Source organism: Myotis davidii, unplaced genomic scaffold, assembly GCF_000327345.1.
Source record: "Myotis davidii unplaced genomic scaffold, ASM32734v1 scaffold164, whole genome shotgun sequence".
Taxonomy (NCBI): Eukaryota; Metazoa; Chordata; class Mammalia; order Chiroptera; family Vespertilionidae; genus Myotis; species Myotis davidii.
Window position 1 is genome coordinate 3,682,705 of NW_006296417.1, and position 17,194 is coordinate 3,699,898.

The following is a 17,194-nucleotide window of genomic DNA, read 5'->3' on the forward strand; positions in this document are numbered from 1 at the left end:
CCTCAGAGAGTTTCCCCGAGCACTTTTTTTGTTACTATTGGACGCACTCAGCGCTGCTTCCTGGTCCCTTTGTAAGGCTCCGAGCTGCAATTTCCCGTCCTCCGTCAACGGCTGGAGGTTGAGCGACCCTGAGGTCAGTGGTTCCCAAAGGCTGGTCTGCATACAGGGGGCGATCCCACAGGACAAAGAAAGGAGAAGTAAAAAAAAAACACAGGGCAGCTAACAGCAATTACGTTAGTTTCAAGCTGCCAACTGGCATCTCCTGAGAAGTGCTCTATATTCTGAGATGCTGTTCTTGTTTTCTCGTAGGCATTGATATTCTTTCTTTCCTGAAAGAGGGAGGTGGTAGATAAATCTTGCGATCGCCTTGTTAGCTGAAGAGGTTGGTTAACCTGTGACTCCCCAACCCCAATTTTCTGGAATTATTACTGACCCCTGAAATCCGATAGTCTGGCTCTGGGTTAATCTTGAAGAGCACCTCACACATCTTTTCCCCGTGGAGGCAGCTGGCAGCAGGGATGACAGCGGTCATTTTTGTCCTTGCTGCTGTGTGCCAGGCGATATCCTAAGCCAGTGATGGCGAACCTATGACACGCGTGTCAGAGGTGACACGCGAACTCATATTTTTGGTTGATTTTTTTCTTTGTTAAATGGCATTTAAATATATAAAATAAGTATCAAAAATGTAAGTCTTTGTTTTACTATGGTTGCAAAGATCAAAAAATGTCTATATGTGACACAGCACCAGAGTTAAGTTAGGGTTTTTCAAAATGCTGACACACCGAGCTCAAAAAGTTCGCCATCACTGTCCTAAGCCCTCTCGCTATATATTCACACCTGTCATCTCCCCAGCGAGCCCCTGGGGTCTGAGTTATTGTCGTCATTATACAGACGAGGAAGCTAAGGCCCAGAGCAGTTAAGTAACTCAGCCACAGCCACACAGCGAGGAAGTGGCAGTGCTGGGGTTTAAACCTCCAAAGGATGAGACCTCTCCAGAAATGACAGCCAGTGGGGAAATACACATGCTCGGATTTCCAGAGGACGGAGCCTGGGAACACGAAGGCCTGTGGGAGAGAGAAACCTGAAGAATAACACCGAGAGGCCGAAGGGGACAGTGCTGCAGCCGAGGCTGTAGTGGAATAGGGCAGCCCCAAGAGATGGATGCAAGACAGGGTTGTCCGCTCGGGATCACCTAGTTGTGGATGGTGTGCCCACCACACACAGACGCTGCCTTCTCTCTTGCCCTCTGCTCCCTGGCCACTAAGTCTCATCAGAATCGGAGGCTGTGGAGCATGGCATTTGTTTGACTATCTCATTGAGAGAGAGAGAGAGAGAGAGAGAGAGAGAGAGAGAGACTGGAGGAAGAGAAAAACAACACACATGATGAAGGCCTGGAGGAATTTTCTTGTGGGAAAGAGAAAGGCTAGTGCAGTCGGCGTCCGTAGGCCCCGTGGAGCCTGGCGAGGATGGAAGGACGTGGCCAGGAGGAGACAGACTTCTGCAGGGAAGCTGCACAGGCACAGGGAGCCCCGTGTCCCAGGGCTGACGCCGTGCCCGCAGTTCTGCTGGGAGCGCCATGGGTCACGTGCCTAACCCACATAACCACCCTGTTTGCCCCCTGGCAGATGAGGGAACAGAGGCTCAGAGAGGTTCCAGGACTTGCTAAGGTCACGCAGCTAGAAAACACGGAGCTCAGATGTCACCTGGGTTGGCCTGAGGCATGGCTCACACTACTTACTCTTTGCTACTTTCGTGCACTGAATTCACCGGGCTTCCTGCTCTTATTCCTCCTGCTGCCCCAGGCTCCCTACACTCTCAGTCTCATCGTCTGTGCCACACGGAGTTTGTAAAGAGAAGCTGGGAGCTTTGGAGATGATGGGAAAGACCCATGGCAGGCCCAGCTGGTGTGGCTCAGTGGTTGAGTGTCAATCTATGAACCAGGAAGTCATGGTTTGATTCCCGGTCAGGGCACAGGCCCAAATTGTGGGCTCAGACCCCAGAGCGGGGTGTGCAGGAGGCAGCTGATTAGAGATTCTCTCTCATCATTGATGTTTTTCTCTCTTCCTCTCCCTTCCTCTTTGAAATCAATAAAAATATATATATTTTTAAGAAGACTCATGGCAGGTCAGTAGAGCTTCCTAATCCCAATCACCCTCAGGATTGATATTTCAGCGGATGTTGAAGAAGGGGTGGCCGCACTTGGACTCAGCCCAGTGAGGTGTGGGCTCTTGCTATTGGGTTTCCCCGTCTCCGATTTCAAGAACAAGAATATTGGCTGTGCTCGGAGGAGCGGGAGCCAGGATTAATTCACACCTTTCTCGGTAAATGTCAGCGGAGCTCAAATAATGAAGGGAGGAAGCATACGCTATCCAGAGAACATGAGTGGGTAAACTGATAGGACGGTGACTTCCGTGTGCTCTTCTGTACGCCGTAAGCCGCAAGCTCCTCCCACCGCCCCTCTGGTCCCAGAAGTTTGGGAGTTATTTCACGTGGACTCTGGATATGCCTGAACTATACCCTAATCAACATGAAGAGCGCCTGGCAGGTGCCCAAGGCACATTGACTTAAGAGTGGGATTTTGGTTTCAACAACACAACATCGACGTATTATTTAATTCAAAAAAATGTATAATACCGAGAGGCAAGGCGGGGAGGTGAGTGGAGGGACAAAAAGAGGAAAGGACACACACCTAGAATTAGAGAAATGATCACATATTTTGTTACGCGTATACTAGTACTTGAACACACTTTCTGGAAGTGGCCCGAGCAGCCGACACCGGGAAGTTAGAACAGTGGGAAGTGCACATGCGTACTGTTTTGTGGGTCCTCTGTACACGCTGTTGGCCTGCCTGCCTGTCCCCACTCAGTAGAGGGACCCTAGGTCTCATGAAACCCTAAACCGCATGGAGGGAAGACGCGGATGGAAGGGTAGGGAGGGTGGGGCAGGGAGGCTGGGGGCCAAGGGCGCAGACAGCCCAGAGCACCCCCCCTCCCAGATCCAGGGTCCTAGCTGCCCCTTCCCTTACCACCTGCCTCCTTTAGTGTTTGGGTCAAGGGTGAATCCGAAAAGGGAAGAGGGTCCCAAAATGCTCTTCCTGAGATGTGACTCCTGCTCGGCTGGGAACTGCTGAGATACAGCTGTCCCTTCTCTTTTAGGCACATGCCACTCAGTTCCCCTAAGACCGTGGTCAGCAAACTGCGGCTCCTGAGCCACATGCGGCTCTTTGGCCCCTTGAGTGTGGCTCTTCCACAAAATACCGACTTCTGCGCATGGGCCACGAAGTTTCAATCGCACTGTACATGAGCGCCCGCGCGTGGTATTCTGTGGAAGAGCCACACTCAAAAGGCCAAAGAGCCGCATGTGGCTCGTGAGCCGCAGTTTGCCAACCACTGCCCCAAGAAAACTGGGTACAGTGTGTGCTGTGGATTCCAGGGGCAGTATGCGCAGAGCTGTGGTTCAGGACTGTCTGAGGTAGAAGGTAGAAGCCGTGCTGGCCCCACCCCAGAGTTTCTGACTGAGCAGGTGTGGGTGGGGTCTGGTACCTTTGGTTCTTCTGGAGGACCACACTGGAGGATCACTGGGCTAGAGCCTGTCACTCAAAGCGAGGACCATACTGGGAGGACCACTGGGCTAGAGCCTGTCACTCAAAGGGAGGACCACAGCGGGAGGACCACTGGGCTGGAGCCTGTCACCCAAAGTGAGGACCACACTGGGAGGACCACACTGGGAGGACCACTGAGCTGGAGCCTGTCACTCAAAGGGAGGACCAGACCGGGAGGACCACTGGGCTGGAGCCTGTCACTCAAAGGGAGGACCAGACCGGGAGGACCACTGGGCTGGAGCCTGTCACTCAAAGGGAGGACCAGACCGGGAGGACCACTGGACTGGAGCCTGTCACTCAAAGGGAGGACCAGACCGGGAGGACCACTGGACTGGAGCCTGTCACTCAAAGGGAGGACCAGACCGGGAGGACCACTGGACTGGAGCCTGTCACTCAAAGGGAGGACCAGACCGGGAGGACCACTGGGCTGGAGCCTGTCACTCAAAGGGAGGACCACACTGGGAGGACCACTGGGCTGGAGCCTGTCACTCAAAGTGAGGACCACACTGGGAGGACCACACTGGGAGGACCACTGAGCTGGAGCCTGTCACTCAAAGGGAGGACCACACCGGGAGGACCACTGGACTGGAGCCTGTCACTCAAAGGGAGGACCACAGCGGGAGGACCACTGGGCTGGAGCCTGTCACTCAAAGGGAGGACCACAGCGGGAGGACCACTGGGCTGGAGCCTGTCACTCAAAGTGAGGACCACACTGGGAGGACCACTTTTGTATGCACCCTCCCAGTACTGGTGGGCACACCTGGCTTCCCAGCTTTGTGCAGAGTCCCGGCCTGAGGCAGTGACCTTGGCCACTCAAACCAGGGCAGACTTGTCTGAGGATCCCTGGTGCCCATCACAGAGGTGGTCTACAGTGACCCTCACATGGATGCCATAGAAAGTAATAATTATTACAGCCACTTACTGGATGCCTACGTGTGCACCAGAGGTTTTCATATATCATTTAACATCTTTGTTATAAAACCCCTGCAAAACCCACTTTATGGACAAGTAAACTGAGACAGTGAATTAAGTGCTTAATAAATAGAGGGAAAAGAGCTGGGTTTTGTCATGGTCTAGCCACTGTTTCTCAGGTGCCGGGATTCAGCCCTAGGCACGGAATGCTTCTCTCTCTTTGTCCCTCTCCCAGTGAGGCCCAAAGCAGGAGGTACGACAAGGAGGAATCCTAGCGAAGGATTGAACTGATTACAGAAGATGCTTAAGGAGGCTGCAGTGCGCCTGGGCGTGAAACCACCTTGACTCAGCTGGAACAGCTTTTCTAGAAATCTCTAGAAAAGCTGGTCAGCAAAGCGCTCCTTGGCCTTGGCCTTAAGCCCCTCGTACGCTTGGCTAACACGTGACCACTTCCACTACCAAGGGCCCCACTTCATGGTTGGCACACACAGTAACAGCTCCCTAGAGTTTTGGGGGTTCCTGAGTGGTCTTAGTGGCCTGCCCAGCCTGCAGTCTAATTCCAAACTCCACTTTGAGTTATGAAAAATGGAGGAATTGAGGGGGGGGGCCTCTAGGGGCGATGGAAGGTGAGTGTAGGGGGCCTTTTAGAACCAATCTGCTCCTTCAGATAAAGACAGCCTCCGGGTGGGATGGAAGCCAAGAATGTAATTGTATTTGTTTTTGCCATTATTTTCGATTTAGGGCAAGGGACCGTGGTATGCTACTTAGGAGAGTGATATCAAGATTCCTTTATGATAAATGCATTGATGTTTTTAAGTGAATCAGTTGAAAGCAAAGTATTAAGTCAACAAAGTAAAAGTATGCAAACCCATGAAGGCAGGCCGGGAAAATGACAGGTCTACACAGTGCCAATGGGCTGGCCTGCCTTCTTCCACACAGCCATCACCTGCCCCCGTGAGAGCGAAACTGTGACAACTCCTTGCAAAACCTCCAGAGAGAGGGAGCTAATCTTTTCCAGACAAAGCATCAGATATAATTTCCCAATGTATCTGGAAAACTACCCAGTGCACAAACACAGCATCCTCCAATCAAACAATCTTGTGGGTGACTTAAAAGACAAGGATGGCTCTGCCAGTGTGGCTCAGTAGTGAGCATCGATCTATGAACCAGGAGGTCACAGTTCGATACCCAGTCAGGGCACATGCCCGGGTTGTGGGCTCGATGCCCAGTGGGGGGTATGCAGGAGGCAGCCGATCAATGATTCTCATCATTGATGCTTCTGTCTCTTACTCCCTCTCCCTTCCTCTCTGAAGAAAAAAAAAACACACAAAAAAACAATATATTAAAAAAAAAAAAAAGAAATCCCAGCCCACAGATAAGTAAGCATTGTTAGCAGGGTGATTCATTGCTCTACACAGGCTCCCTGGCCTGGTACACAGAAGCCAGAGGACTGGAAGGATGTGGCCAGAATTGGGAATCAGCCAAGCTGGCGGCTGGCCGGCTGCAATCAAGCTGATAACAAGGAGATTCATCAGGGTCCACAAGCTCCCCCCTCCCATAGCATCACGGAGGGTTTTTAAATCAATGCTGGTCTCGCTGGCATTAATGGTACCTAATCTTACCTTTTGAAGCTGGAACATTTGGGAGTTGAGATCAATTGAGATAAAATAAAGTAAAATGTATTGACTTTGGGATTTGGGGTCTTCATCAGAGCCCCATTGTGTAGTGTTGTTTTTATTTTGTGTCTTGGAAATAGGTGGAGGTTAGCCACTGAGGAGGAGGGTTCTGCCTGGACCCAGTGCTGGTAGATTGTTCTAGTCTCTCTCATATTCTAGAAGATGGTTTTTCCTACGGGAAGGACCCTCTCCTGCCCTGTTTATCGCTGTATACCCAGCGCATGGCACCTGCCAAGTGCTCAATGCCTGTTCTTCACGGGCAGCGTTTCAGGGTAGCCAGCACCCGCTGGGAAAGCATGTCTGTTTCTGGTGAGGTGCCGCCGTACCAGGCCCTCACGGTGCCCCTGGAGAAAAAAGCCTGGGGACTGCTCCCTGGCGCCTGGCCTCTCTGACAGGTCCGTGGGCTCCCGCGGTCATCACAAAGCTGATTGCGTGACATGTGTCTGCCTCGCCATGCACAGGGGTGTAGAAGCTCTGTGTTAGATGCTGGGGACACGCAAAGATGATCACAGCACAAAGAAGATGTCCAAGGCGCCTGTGGGCCAGTCGGGGAGAGAGTTCTCGTGTGATGATGGGAAACGAGTCTGGAGTCGGAGATCGCGGCTTTTCATATGACCTAAGGACAAGCTCTAGCTCTCTGGGCCTCAGTGGCCCCATCTCTGAATGAGGGTTAGGTGAATGGGCAGGTCTCTCTAACGCATCACAGTGGGCACTGCCCCCCATGAGTCTCTCTGTTGAGAGGGGAGTGCAGACTCACTGGAAATAGCGAATCCTTTTGCTTTGCCTCTAACTTCCTTGCTCTGAAATTTTAAAGCAGGGCAGGAAATAGGTGCTGATCTATTTTCATCCACCACCTGCTCTACATTGAAAAGGGCGGGGGGGGGGGGAAGGCCCCTAACAGAGGAGGAAGGCAAGCTAACCCACTGAGCGTCTGCTCATGGCCAGGTCCTGCAATAGAGGCGTCCACACTCGCAAGACAGATTCGATGGCACTGCTATTCCCGCCCCTTGGCACCACCAGGAGAATGGTGGCCTTACAACAGGACTGGTGTTCCCAGTAAATTGTGCTCGGTAGACTACATTTCAGAGAAGCTCACAAGTGTAATCAAATATAGGAAAGCTGTCATCAAACATAGCTAAGTTGGGGGACTTGGGAGGCCTTCTTCCCTCGGGTATCAGAAAGATTTCTTCTCTCCAGCAAACATCTAGGGTGTCCGGTATATCAGCCCGGGGGCAGTCCCTGTCCTCGGTGTGAGCCCTGCCGTGTAATAAGAACAAAAAGTGGCAATACTACGCTAATGATGCTGACGATTCATACTGTAGGAGCCCCAGGAGGGCGTCCCCACTAGGACTGGGGACCAGAAAGACATTCTCTGGAAGAGGCAGGATCAGGGTGGACCCTGTGATTCTCCATTCCCTCCGTCTGTGCGTCTCTATTCCCACTTCTGTTTTCTCAGCGCCAAGGCCTGGGTGGGTGCTCGTGACTCTGTGCCTTTGTTGGGATGTTTGTCTTTCTTGTGAGGGTTTCCTGCCTCCACATTTAGTTTTTAAGCAGCTTCACAGGGGAGATTATCTGTCTCCATCCCTGCTTTGTCCCTCCTCTCCCGCCGCCCAGAGCCCAGTTCAGGGCCTGGCACATAGTAGATGCTCAATAAATAAATCTATGGAGCGGCAGGAATCATAATTCTATCTCAGTTAACACATTCTGTGTTCTTCCACCCACTGCTCCCTGTGGCTCCCTCGTGGGCAGCCCTGTTGAAATGCCACTTCCCTGAGGACAGCTATTTGGGGGTCTGGGCAGAGTCCACAGACAGCAGTAGCTTGTTCCACTCTGGAGGGAGGGCAGCAGCCATCGCCTTCACTAACAACTCCGCACTGACAGTCACGTGTGTCCGGTGCGTCTCCCTGTCTCCCCGCAACAGGACCCTGCTTTCCAGGGACGGACATCAAGACCTAGAGAGTCAAGTCTAGGGCGGCACAGCTGGAACCCCTGAGGAGCCAGGACCCTAGGCCCCGCCCTGGTGGCCCCAGCTGTCTTCTTCCCACCGCTGGGCAGGGGCAGTGGACATTTATCCAGGACCCGGCAGGGTGGGGAGGGAGACACATCAAAGACACAGAAGAGAAGCAACTTCAAAGGCCTCCCCTTGCTGGGTGCCCTCTGGGGGTTTTCTCAGGAAAAGGCGGCAGCTGACATTAATGGGGACACGGCGTCTGAACATGGTCCCTCAAGAAACGAACAAAAGGAAGGGGAGAGAGGCTGGCTGAAGGCAGAGGCCTTTCAAGTCCTGGCCAGGCGGGTTCAAGAGCTAAGCGTGGCGTGCGGGAGTGATGGATGGGCGTTCTACTCCTCTTTACAGAGCCCAGGGGTTGTGCCACGTGCATGAAACGAGATGTTGGCAAGGCTGCCAAACTCAGGGCTAAGGTTTCGCAGTAGTCTATGTCTAATACAATAAAAGGTTAAATGGCATCCAAGGTTAAATAATGGATACTAGCCAGGCTGGTGCTGATCTCTGGTTGAGCATCTATCTATGAACCAGGAGGTCACAGTTCAATTCCCAGTCGAGCACACGTCCAGGTTGCAGGATCGATCCCCAGTTAGGGGGCGTGCATGAGGCAGCCAATCCATGATGCTCTCTCATCATGGATGTTTCTCTCTCCCTCTCCCTTCCTCTCTGAAATCAATTTTTAAAAAGCAGATACTAAGTAACTGGCCAATGGAGGTGCTACGGTTTGAATGCTTATGTCCCTCTAACGTCATGTTAGAAACCTAAACCCAAATGTGGTGGTGGTAGGAGGTGGGGCCGCTGGGAGGTGAGTAGGCCACGAGGGTGGAGCCCTTGTGGTGGGATCAGACTCCACAGAGCTCCCTCTTCCTGCTGCCAAGTGAGGGAACAAGGGGACATCTGCGGCCTGGGAGAGGACCCTCCGTTAACCTGCTGGTTCTCCAACTCAGGCTCCCAGCCCCCAGAGCTACGAGCAATAAATCTTTGGTGTTGATGAGCCACCCAGGCTATGGCACTTTGCTCTAGCAGCCCAAATGAACGAAAACAGGAGAATTCAGTGCATTTCCACATAAAACCGTTCCTAAGCACAGCTTTTAATGGCTGGATCGCTTTTTCCCCTTCTTGGAGTGGTGGATCTCACATGGATAGTTTCCCAATTAGCTCACCAACTGTCTCACAACTACTTGTCGAGTGACTTTGCCCCCTCTTAATTCTCAGATGCCTCCTGGACTGTATAGTCAGTCCTTACGCGCAGCAGGTGAAGGGCAGGGTGCGGGGCCTGGCTTTCTGCAGGCGCAGGAGACCTGGCTACACTCAGACCGCAACCTGAATCTTGTTGGGAGTGGATAGAGAGAAAAAAATGGGGGCACCCGCCGCCAGGGGGACAGGAAGACTCCCAGAGAGACTCGATGTCTTACAAATGGAGCCATAAAGTGTTGAGAGGCGATGATTTAAAATAATGGCTTTTCTGAGCCAGAGGAATATTAAAGACGCCCTGAGGACGCTAACCCATCCCTTGGAGTCATTCATCACGCCTCAACCTAGTATAGGGTGTCCCAAAATTCACGCAAGATTTGCAATTGAATTGAATTGCAAATCTTGCGTGATATATTTCCTCCCGAGGAGAAGTTCTGTGCAGGGCCACCCTGAGGTCAGACCCAGGTGCCTCCGTTTAGTCCGCAGGCGTTCTGGTTTGGGTGGTAAATTATTGGGTCCCCCTGGTTACAGGTGACAGTTTCATGGTGAGGAAGGATCAGGAATAAGCATGGTGGGGAATGTTGGGCATCCAAGTGACCTGTTTTCTTGCATTTTGAGGTGCAGTTGCCTATGAGTACTTTTATAGAAAGACAAGCGCAGTTGGCTGGAACCTGACCAAAGCCCTAAGTTCTCACGGGTGTTTCCTGAAGTTGAGCGGAGGGGAGAACCCAGAGTGAACCGGCACCTTTTTGTACTATGACAGAAGCTGACTGATAAGCACAAGTTTGCTGAAATCAAAGCAAATGGCTAAATCACATCAAGCTAATATTTAACAGGAAGGAAGCGAGGCTGGTAGAGCAAGGAGCTGAGCAGCCAATAGGGGGTGTGCAGTGGCAGAAGAGAGATGGCCATGAGATGCTGACCTCACCCTCCCCGTTGGCACCTATGGAAGCATCCATGGAAGCCCGGTTGTCATGGAAACACCATTGTCAAGGCTGCAACCTACACTGGTCTCTTCAGAGCTCTGTGCCCAGCATTGTTTCAATGTCTATGAAGTTCAAGAGCTTTGGTACACTGATAAGACTTGCTCTGTAGGAAAAGGTGTCTCGGAGACAGCTAGGCACAGGGATAGAGATACTAGGCCTGACCTGATGAGCAAGAAGTTAGTTGAGTGGGTGGAGCTGGAGGAGATGAACACATTGGTGAGAGGCAGGGGTGGCGCTGGGACTACATCTAACTTTGGTGCGAGCACCACGCTAGAAGTAGCACTCGCTGCCTTTAAAGCTACAGCTGCTCTGATGTTCACGGTCACAATGAGTCCTCTCTGGCCCAGGGAGCCCCGGGTCTGACATGAGTGGATTTATGATTATGGAGCCAGAACTGGCCAGATAGTCCTAGACCCCAAGTTAGAAGTCAAGAGCTCCATTGTCCCCAGGGGAACCAGGGGGGACAAAAAAGAAATACTAGGAATAGACTTAAAGTGTGAAGAGCCAACGCTACTCTGTGTAATTAAGAACTAGACTTGGGAGTGACAAATTTGAGACACGAGTCACAGCATCCTTTCTGTTGTCCGGTCATCTGGCTGTGAACTGGGAGAACATTGCCTGTTGCCAAATAGTTTAAAAAGACATGTAAGTCTATCAGGAAAAGGCAGTATGTGTGTTTATACACACACACACACACACACACACACACACGATAACTACAAGTATGTGAAGCCTAAAGAAATGCGATAGAAAAATCCAAACTTAAGACCACTGTGGAGATAGGCATCAACCTCCCCAGAGTGTTCTCATTAAATCACATTATTCCTCAAGTATGAGAAGCCTAATGAAAGCCGATAGAAAAATCCAAACTTAAGACCACTGTGAAGATAGGCATCAACCTCCCCCAGAGTGTTCTCATTAAATCACATTATTCCTTAAAATACGCAGCTTTCCCAGTGACTTCAATTTTTTCTTTGGAGTGCACCGACACCTTAACTGAAAGGCTAGATTGAACTTAAAAAAAAAATAGTAACAGCGAGAAAAGTACGAAGAAATATGTCCTCAAACCACACATTCTAGAATGAGTAAGAAAAAACACACAATTTGACATAATTAGCCTCACATACGACTTTTTAAAACCAGTGCACAGGGCATGGTGTGGGCAAGGTACCAGGGTAAGATGGGTTCACCCATCGCCTGGCCCCGCATGATAGCAAAGCAGCGCGAGACTTCATGGCCTGAGAGCCCAGGTCCGGAGTGGAATCCAACAGAAGTGAATGGATGGCTGGGCTGGAAAAGGCCTCGGGGTGCTTTTACTCCACAAACATATCCTCCAGAGAAATGTGCAAAGGACCCCATTAGTCACCCACCTCCTGCTCCCCACAAAGTGACACCACTTAATATTATTTCTCTTGCCACCAAAAAATAAACTGCTATCACATTCGGTTGGAGGCACTACTTAGCCATCTTGCTGCCTCTGTTTGAACTTCTGGTGTCTTGAGTGTGGAGAGAATGTGATAACAACATCTTAACACGTGGGAGCAAAAGCCAGAGACTCAGGGAGAAGATGCTGAGACGTGCTAAGGAGTGGTGGCCTGTGGGGTGACGCAGGGGAAATGAGTCCCAAAGGGCTTTGTCTCAGGGCCCAAGTGGAAGCCTTAAGTGGAAACCGTGGTGTGGATTAAACTATGTTCCAGGGGGAGGAGGGGAGGACCCGGGAGGCCTATGTCCCTGAGAGATGTTTGGGTTTGTGGCCGGGTCGGGATGTTGCCCATCTTGGAGAGGCCAAGAGGGAGGTCTCGTCCACCCGCTGTGGGTCTCCGAGGCTGGCTGGGGGATCTCCTGAGGACTGAGGAGGGCTTTGCCAAGAAGAGCTGTGTTTATAAATAATGCATTTCCTTTGTCTTGCAGGAATTCTGGAGGCAGAGGTGCAATCAGATCGGCTGTGAACAGCTTACATAGCAAATCTAATAGGTTTGTAAATTAGATTTTGTGTTCATTTGTTTTTGCTGTAAGGCAGCTATTAATCTGCTTCTCCTCTTGGCTGGATGGTGCCCTTCCTACTTGGGAAACAGATCTGTTTTCTTTCACTTTGGCTTTGCATTTTCCTAATCATTGGGGGGCGGGGGGAGGAACGTGTCCATAAAATGTCCATGAAATGGCCCAAGGTCTAGAGGCTGCAGAGATGGGATGCTCAGATGCTAAGAGTCACTTTCTGGACAAGAGTCCACCCACATGGAGGCACGTGGACCACCAAGGAGCTTATTCATAACTTGCATTTTTGCTGAGCAACGGAGACTCTGAAGGGAATCAGGACATTCACCCAATTTCATTGTCGATCTCATGTCCAGGACATTAAGATGGAAAGTAGAGCGTTCAGAGACTTTTGCTGAGGTCCCTTAAAAACATCAGGGAGTCAGCTGAGTAATGTTAACCGTGATAACTGAATGCACATTCTACATTCTGAGCATGCTTCCTCCCATGACAGGCCTTGGCCAGGGGACAGCTGGGTGCAGGGCAGCGAGCAAATGCGTGGCAAGCCCAATAGATCCAGGCTTGCCTCTGGCTGTGGCTGGGCCATGCTTCTGAGTCCCCAATCTCCATCAGTGGACGCTGCATACAGCTCTGCCCGGAGTCTCATAAGCCCAAGCTGACGGGGCAATGGGAGGAGAAAGGGAAGGCCACGTTATCTGATAGCCACGAAGGCCAGTGCTCAACATGAAGGTCTTGTTTGACTTTCTGAATATGCTGTTTTGGTCAGTTTGAGAAGGAGCGGTCCAGGTATTCGGAGTAAGGTCTGTCATTTGCCCTTCCGTAGTTCTTTCAGGTCTCTTGACCATAATGACATCTATCGAGTATGTCTATTCCTGAGCCTAGAGGACTGACTCAGGCCACGGTCCTGTGTCCCTGACATCATTGCTTCTAGATCTCGTCATGACCTCTGAACCACCTGGGAGCTACAGATGACGCTTACTGCCCTTCCGTAGTTTTTTCAGGCTTCTTGACCATAATGACATCTGTCCAGTATGTCTATTCCTGAGCCTAGAAGACTGACTCAGGCCACGGTCCTCTGTGTCCCTGACATCATTGCTTCCAGATCTCTGAACCACCTGGGAGCTACAGATGACGCTTATGCTGTGCCTGGTGAAATGTAGATAAACTATGTGTCTCTCTCCCACTGTGGAAAGATGCCTTCTTCTTCAGAAAGAAGGTCCTGCCCCTGAAGCAGGACCCCACCCCCATCATGCTCTGTGGTCACGTGGGGTGGGGGTGGAGGCTCTTGGGAGCCAGGCAGACCTAGATGCAGTCCCGGGCCTGTTAGCTGCGACCTTGGACATGTGATTTCACGCCTCTGAGCCCCAGTGTCCTCACTCAGTTAGAATAATAACACATCTTTTTCCAGGGGTGTTTCAAGAATGAGGCTCTCTAAATAGAAGGTTCTATCCCGGCCTGATGTGTTAAAGGGACTCAGTTGAGACTTATTCCTATCACTGTGGATGCACACTCATGGCATCAGAAGACAGAGAAACGTAAGCCTGACATGAGACTCCAGTGTCACTGGGCTGGACGGGGTGCTGAGGACAGGAGGTCACAGTCACTGGAGAGGACTCTCCATTCATTCATCCAGCCGTGTCTGTGCGACACAGGGCATGGACAGCCAGTGAGCAGAGGCGGTCCGTGGGGTTATCTCATCTGTCCCTTGATTTTACAGATAAGACAGAAGCCAGGGACTCAAAGTGACTTCCCCCAGTACCCAGAGAGACAGCGACAGAGCCAGGGTTCAAGTTCAGTAAGACCATGGCTGGTTAGGCAGGGCCCCATCCAAGTTTTCTCTAGGAAGTAGAGACAAATGGAATTTTACCGCTGCCCATACCAACGTTTAACTCTTTCTTTTCCCTGCCTTCATCCCCTGGGTCCCTAACCTTCATCACAGACAAGCCCGGAAGCCCTTTCCGCGGGTTTCTGAGCACGTCTCCACTGCAAGCATCCTTGTCACAACACCCCTGCCAATCCTTCATGGCTGAGAGAGCCCGGGGCACCCAATATGCTCCTTTCTGCGGAGCAGCACCCAAGATTGAATCTAAATTAAACCACAAGAGTCCCTGGTTACTGATGAGACTATCAGCTGGCCTCTTCGTGTTTCTATCACATACACCTACTGATGTGAGCTGCGGCGAAGCTTGGGGGCGTGGGGTAGGGAAGCTAAATCAGTGGCCCTAGGGGTCACTGCTCCCACCTGTGGCCCACACAGAAGTGACAGCGCTACAGAAACCCAGCCACAAGCAGCTCCCACTGGAGCCTCGTGAGACGGCAGCCGATGATGGGTATGGGCCCTGGGTGGTCCTTATAGAATTCCAGAGCCTTAGCGCTGGCGTCTTCCGCTTCTACACCCTCTTCCTATAAATGGGAACTCTAAGGCTCAGAGAGGCGAAGTGATTTTCCCACAGTCACACAGCCTGGGAAACCTTCCCACTGCACCCTCTCCTTCCTTTCACGAAAGCAGCAAACATGCCACAGGGTCCAGTCTCCCGTTCCTCTCATAGGCTTCCCTGAAGCCTGGATGCTAGGCCTTGGCCGCTAACTCTTGACTCTTTTATTCTCTGCTAACGTTACATATATTTGAACCCAAGACAAGCGATACCAGTCAGGAATGCTGAGGAACGGAGCTGTCTGGGGAGAAAGCGCACAGACAATATGCACCCCCCAGTGAATGTCTTTTCTCCCTGCAAAAAGCAAAATTGAGCACTGGGTTTGGACCCCCGTTTTTAACTTGGCTGTTCCACGGTAAACGTTAAAATATGCAGCTTTCCCAGTGACTTCAATTTTTTCTTTGGAGTGCACCGACACCTTGACTGAAAGGCTAGATTGAACTTAAAAAAAAAAATAGTAACAGCGAGAAAAGTACGAAGAAATATGTCCTCAAACCACACATTCTAGAATGAGTAAGAAAAAACACACAATTTGACATAATTAGCCTCACATACGACTTTTTAAAACCAGTGCACAGGGCATGGTGTGGGCAAGGTACCAGGGTAAGATGGGTTCACCCATCGCCTGGCCCCGCATGATAGCAAAGCAGCGCGAGACTTCATGGCCTGAGAGCCCAGGTCCGGAGTGGAATCCAACAGAAGTGAATGGATGGCTGGGCTGGAAAAGGCCTCGGGGTGCTTTTACTCCACAAACATATCCTCCAGAGAAATGTGCAAAGGATCCCGTTAGTCACCCACCTCCTGCTCCCCACAAAGTGACACCACTTAATATTATTTCTCTTGCCACCAAAAAATAAACTGCTATCACATTCGGTTGGAGGCACTACTTAGCCATCTTGCTGCCTCTGTTTGAACTTCTGGTGTCTTGAGTGTGGAGAGAATGTGATGACAACATCTTAACACGTGGGAGCAAAAGCCAGAGACTCAGGGAGAAGATGCTGAGACGTGCTAAGGAGTGGTGGCCTGTGGGGTGACGCAGGGGAAATGAGTCCCAAAGGGCTTTGTCTCAGGGCCCAAGTGGAAGCCTTAAGTGGAAACCGTGGTGTGGATTAAACTATGTTCCAGGGGGAGGAGGGGAGGACCCGGGAGGCCTATGTCCCTGAGAGATGTTTGGGTTTGTGGCCGGGTCGGGATGTTGCCCATCTTGGAGAGGCCAAGAGGGAGGTCTCGTCCACCCGCTGTGGGTCTCCGAGGCTGGCTGTGGGATCTCCTGAGGACTGAGGAGGGCTTTGCCAAGAAGAGCTGTGTTTATAAATAATGCATTTCCTTTGTCTTGCAGGAATTCTGGAGGCAGAGGTGCAATCAGATCGGCTGTGAACAGCTTACATAGCAAATCTAATAGGTTTGTAAATTAGATTTTGTGTTCATTTGTTTTTGCTGTAAGGCAGCTATTAATCTGCTTCTCCTCTTGGCTGGATGGTGCCCTTCCTACTTGGGAAACAGATCTGTTTTCTTTCACTTTGGCTTTGCATTTTCCTAATCATTGGGGGGCGGGGGGAGGAACGTGTCCATAAAATGTCCATGAAATGGCCCAAGGTCTAGAGGCTGCAGAGATGGGATGCTCAGATGCTAAGAGTCACTTTCTGGACAAGAGTCCACCCACATGGAGGCACGTGGACCACCAAGGAGCTTATTCATAACTTGCATTTTTGCTGAGCAACGGAGACTCTGAAGGGAATCAGGACATTCACCCAATTTCATTGTCGATCTCATGTCCAGGACATTAAGATGGAAAGTAGAGCGTTCAGAGACTTTTGCTGAGGTCCCTTAAAAACATCAGGGAGTCAGCTGAGTAATGTTAACCGTGATAACTGAATGCACATTCTACATTCTGAGCATGCTTCCTCCCATGACAGGCCTTGGCCAGGGGACAGCTGGGTGCAGGGCAGCGAGCAAATGCGTGGCAAGCCCAATAAATCCAGGCTTGCCTCTGGCTGTGGCTGGGCCATGCTTCTGAGTCCCCAATCTCCATCAGTGACGCTGCATCACAGCTCTGCCCGGAGTCTCATAAGCCCAAGCTGACGGGGCAATGGGAGGAGAAAGGGAAGGCCACGTTATCTGATAGCCACGAAGGCCAGTGCTCAACATGAAGGTCTTGTTTGACTTTCTGAATATGCTGTTTTGGTCAGTTTGAGAAGGAGCGGTCCAGGTATTCGGAGTAAGGTCTGTCATTTGCCCTTCCGTAGTTCTTTCAGGTCTCTTGACCATAATGACATCTATCGAGTATGTCTATTCCTGAGCCTAGAGGACTGACTCAGGCCACGGTCCTGTGTCCCTGACATCATTGCTTCTAGATCTCGTCATGACCTCTGAACCACCTGGGAGCTACA

General features: G+C 51.1%; 1 protein-coding gene across 1 annotated transcript in view; it reads left to right on the top strand.

Annotated features, from left to right (window-relative positions):
* The window catches only part of ST8SIA2 (ST8 alpha-N-acetyl-neuraminide alpha-2,8-sialyltransferase 2), an 85,893-nt gene that overhangs the window by 45,197 nt on the left and 23,502 nt on the right, over nt 1-17,194 (top strand). The window contains exons 2-3 of the mRNA XM_006771789.2: nt 14,627-14,699; nt 16,144-16,206. Coding sequence (XP_006771852.1) covers nt 14,627-14,699; nt 16,144-16,206 — 136 coding nt within the window. The remainder of the gene's footprint in view (nt 1-14,626; nt 14,700-16,143; nt 16,207-17,194) is intronic.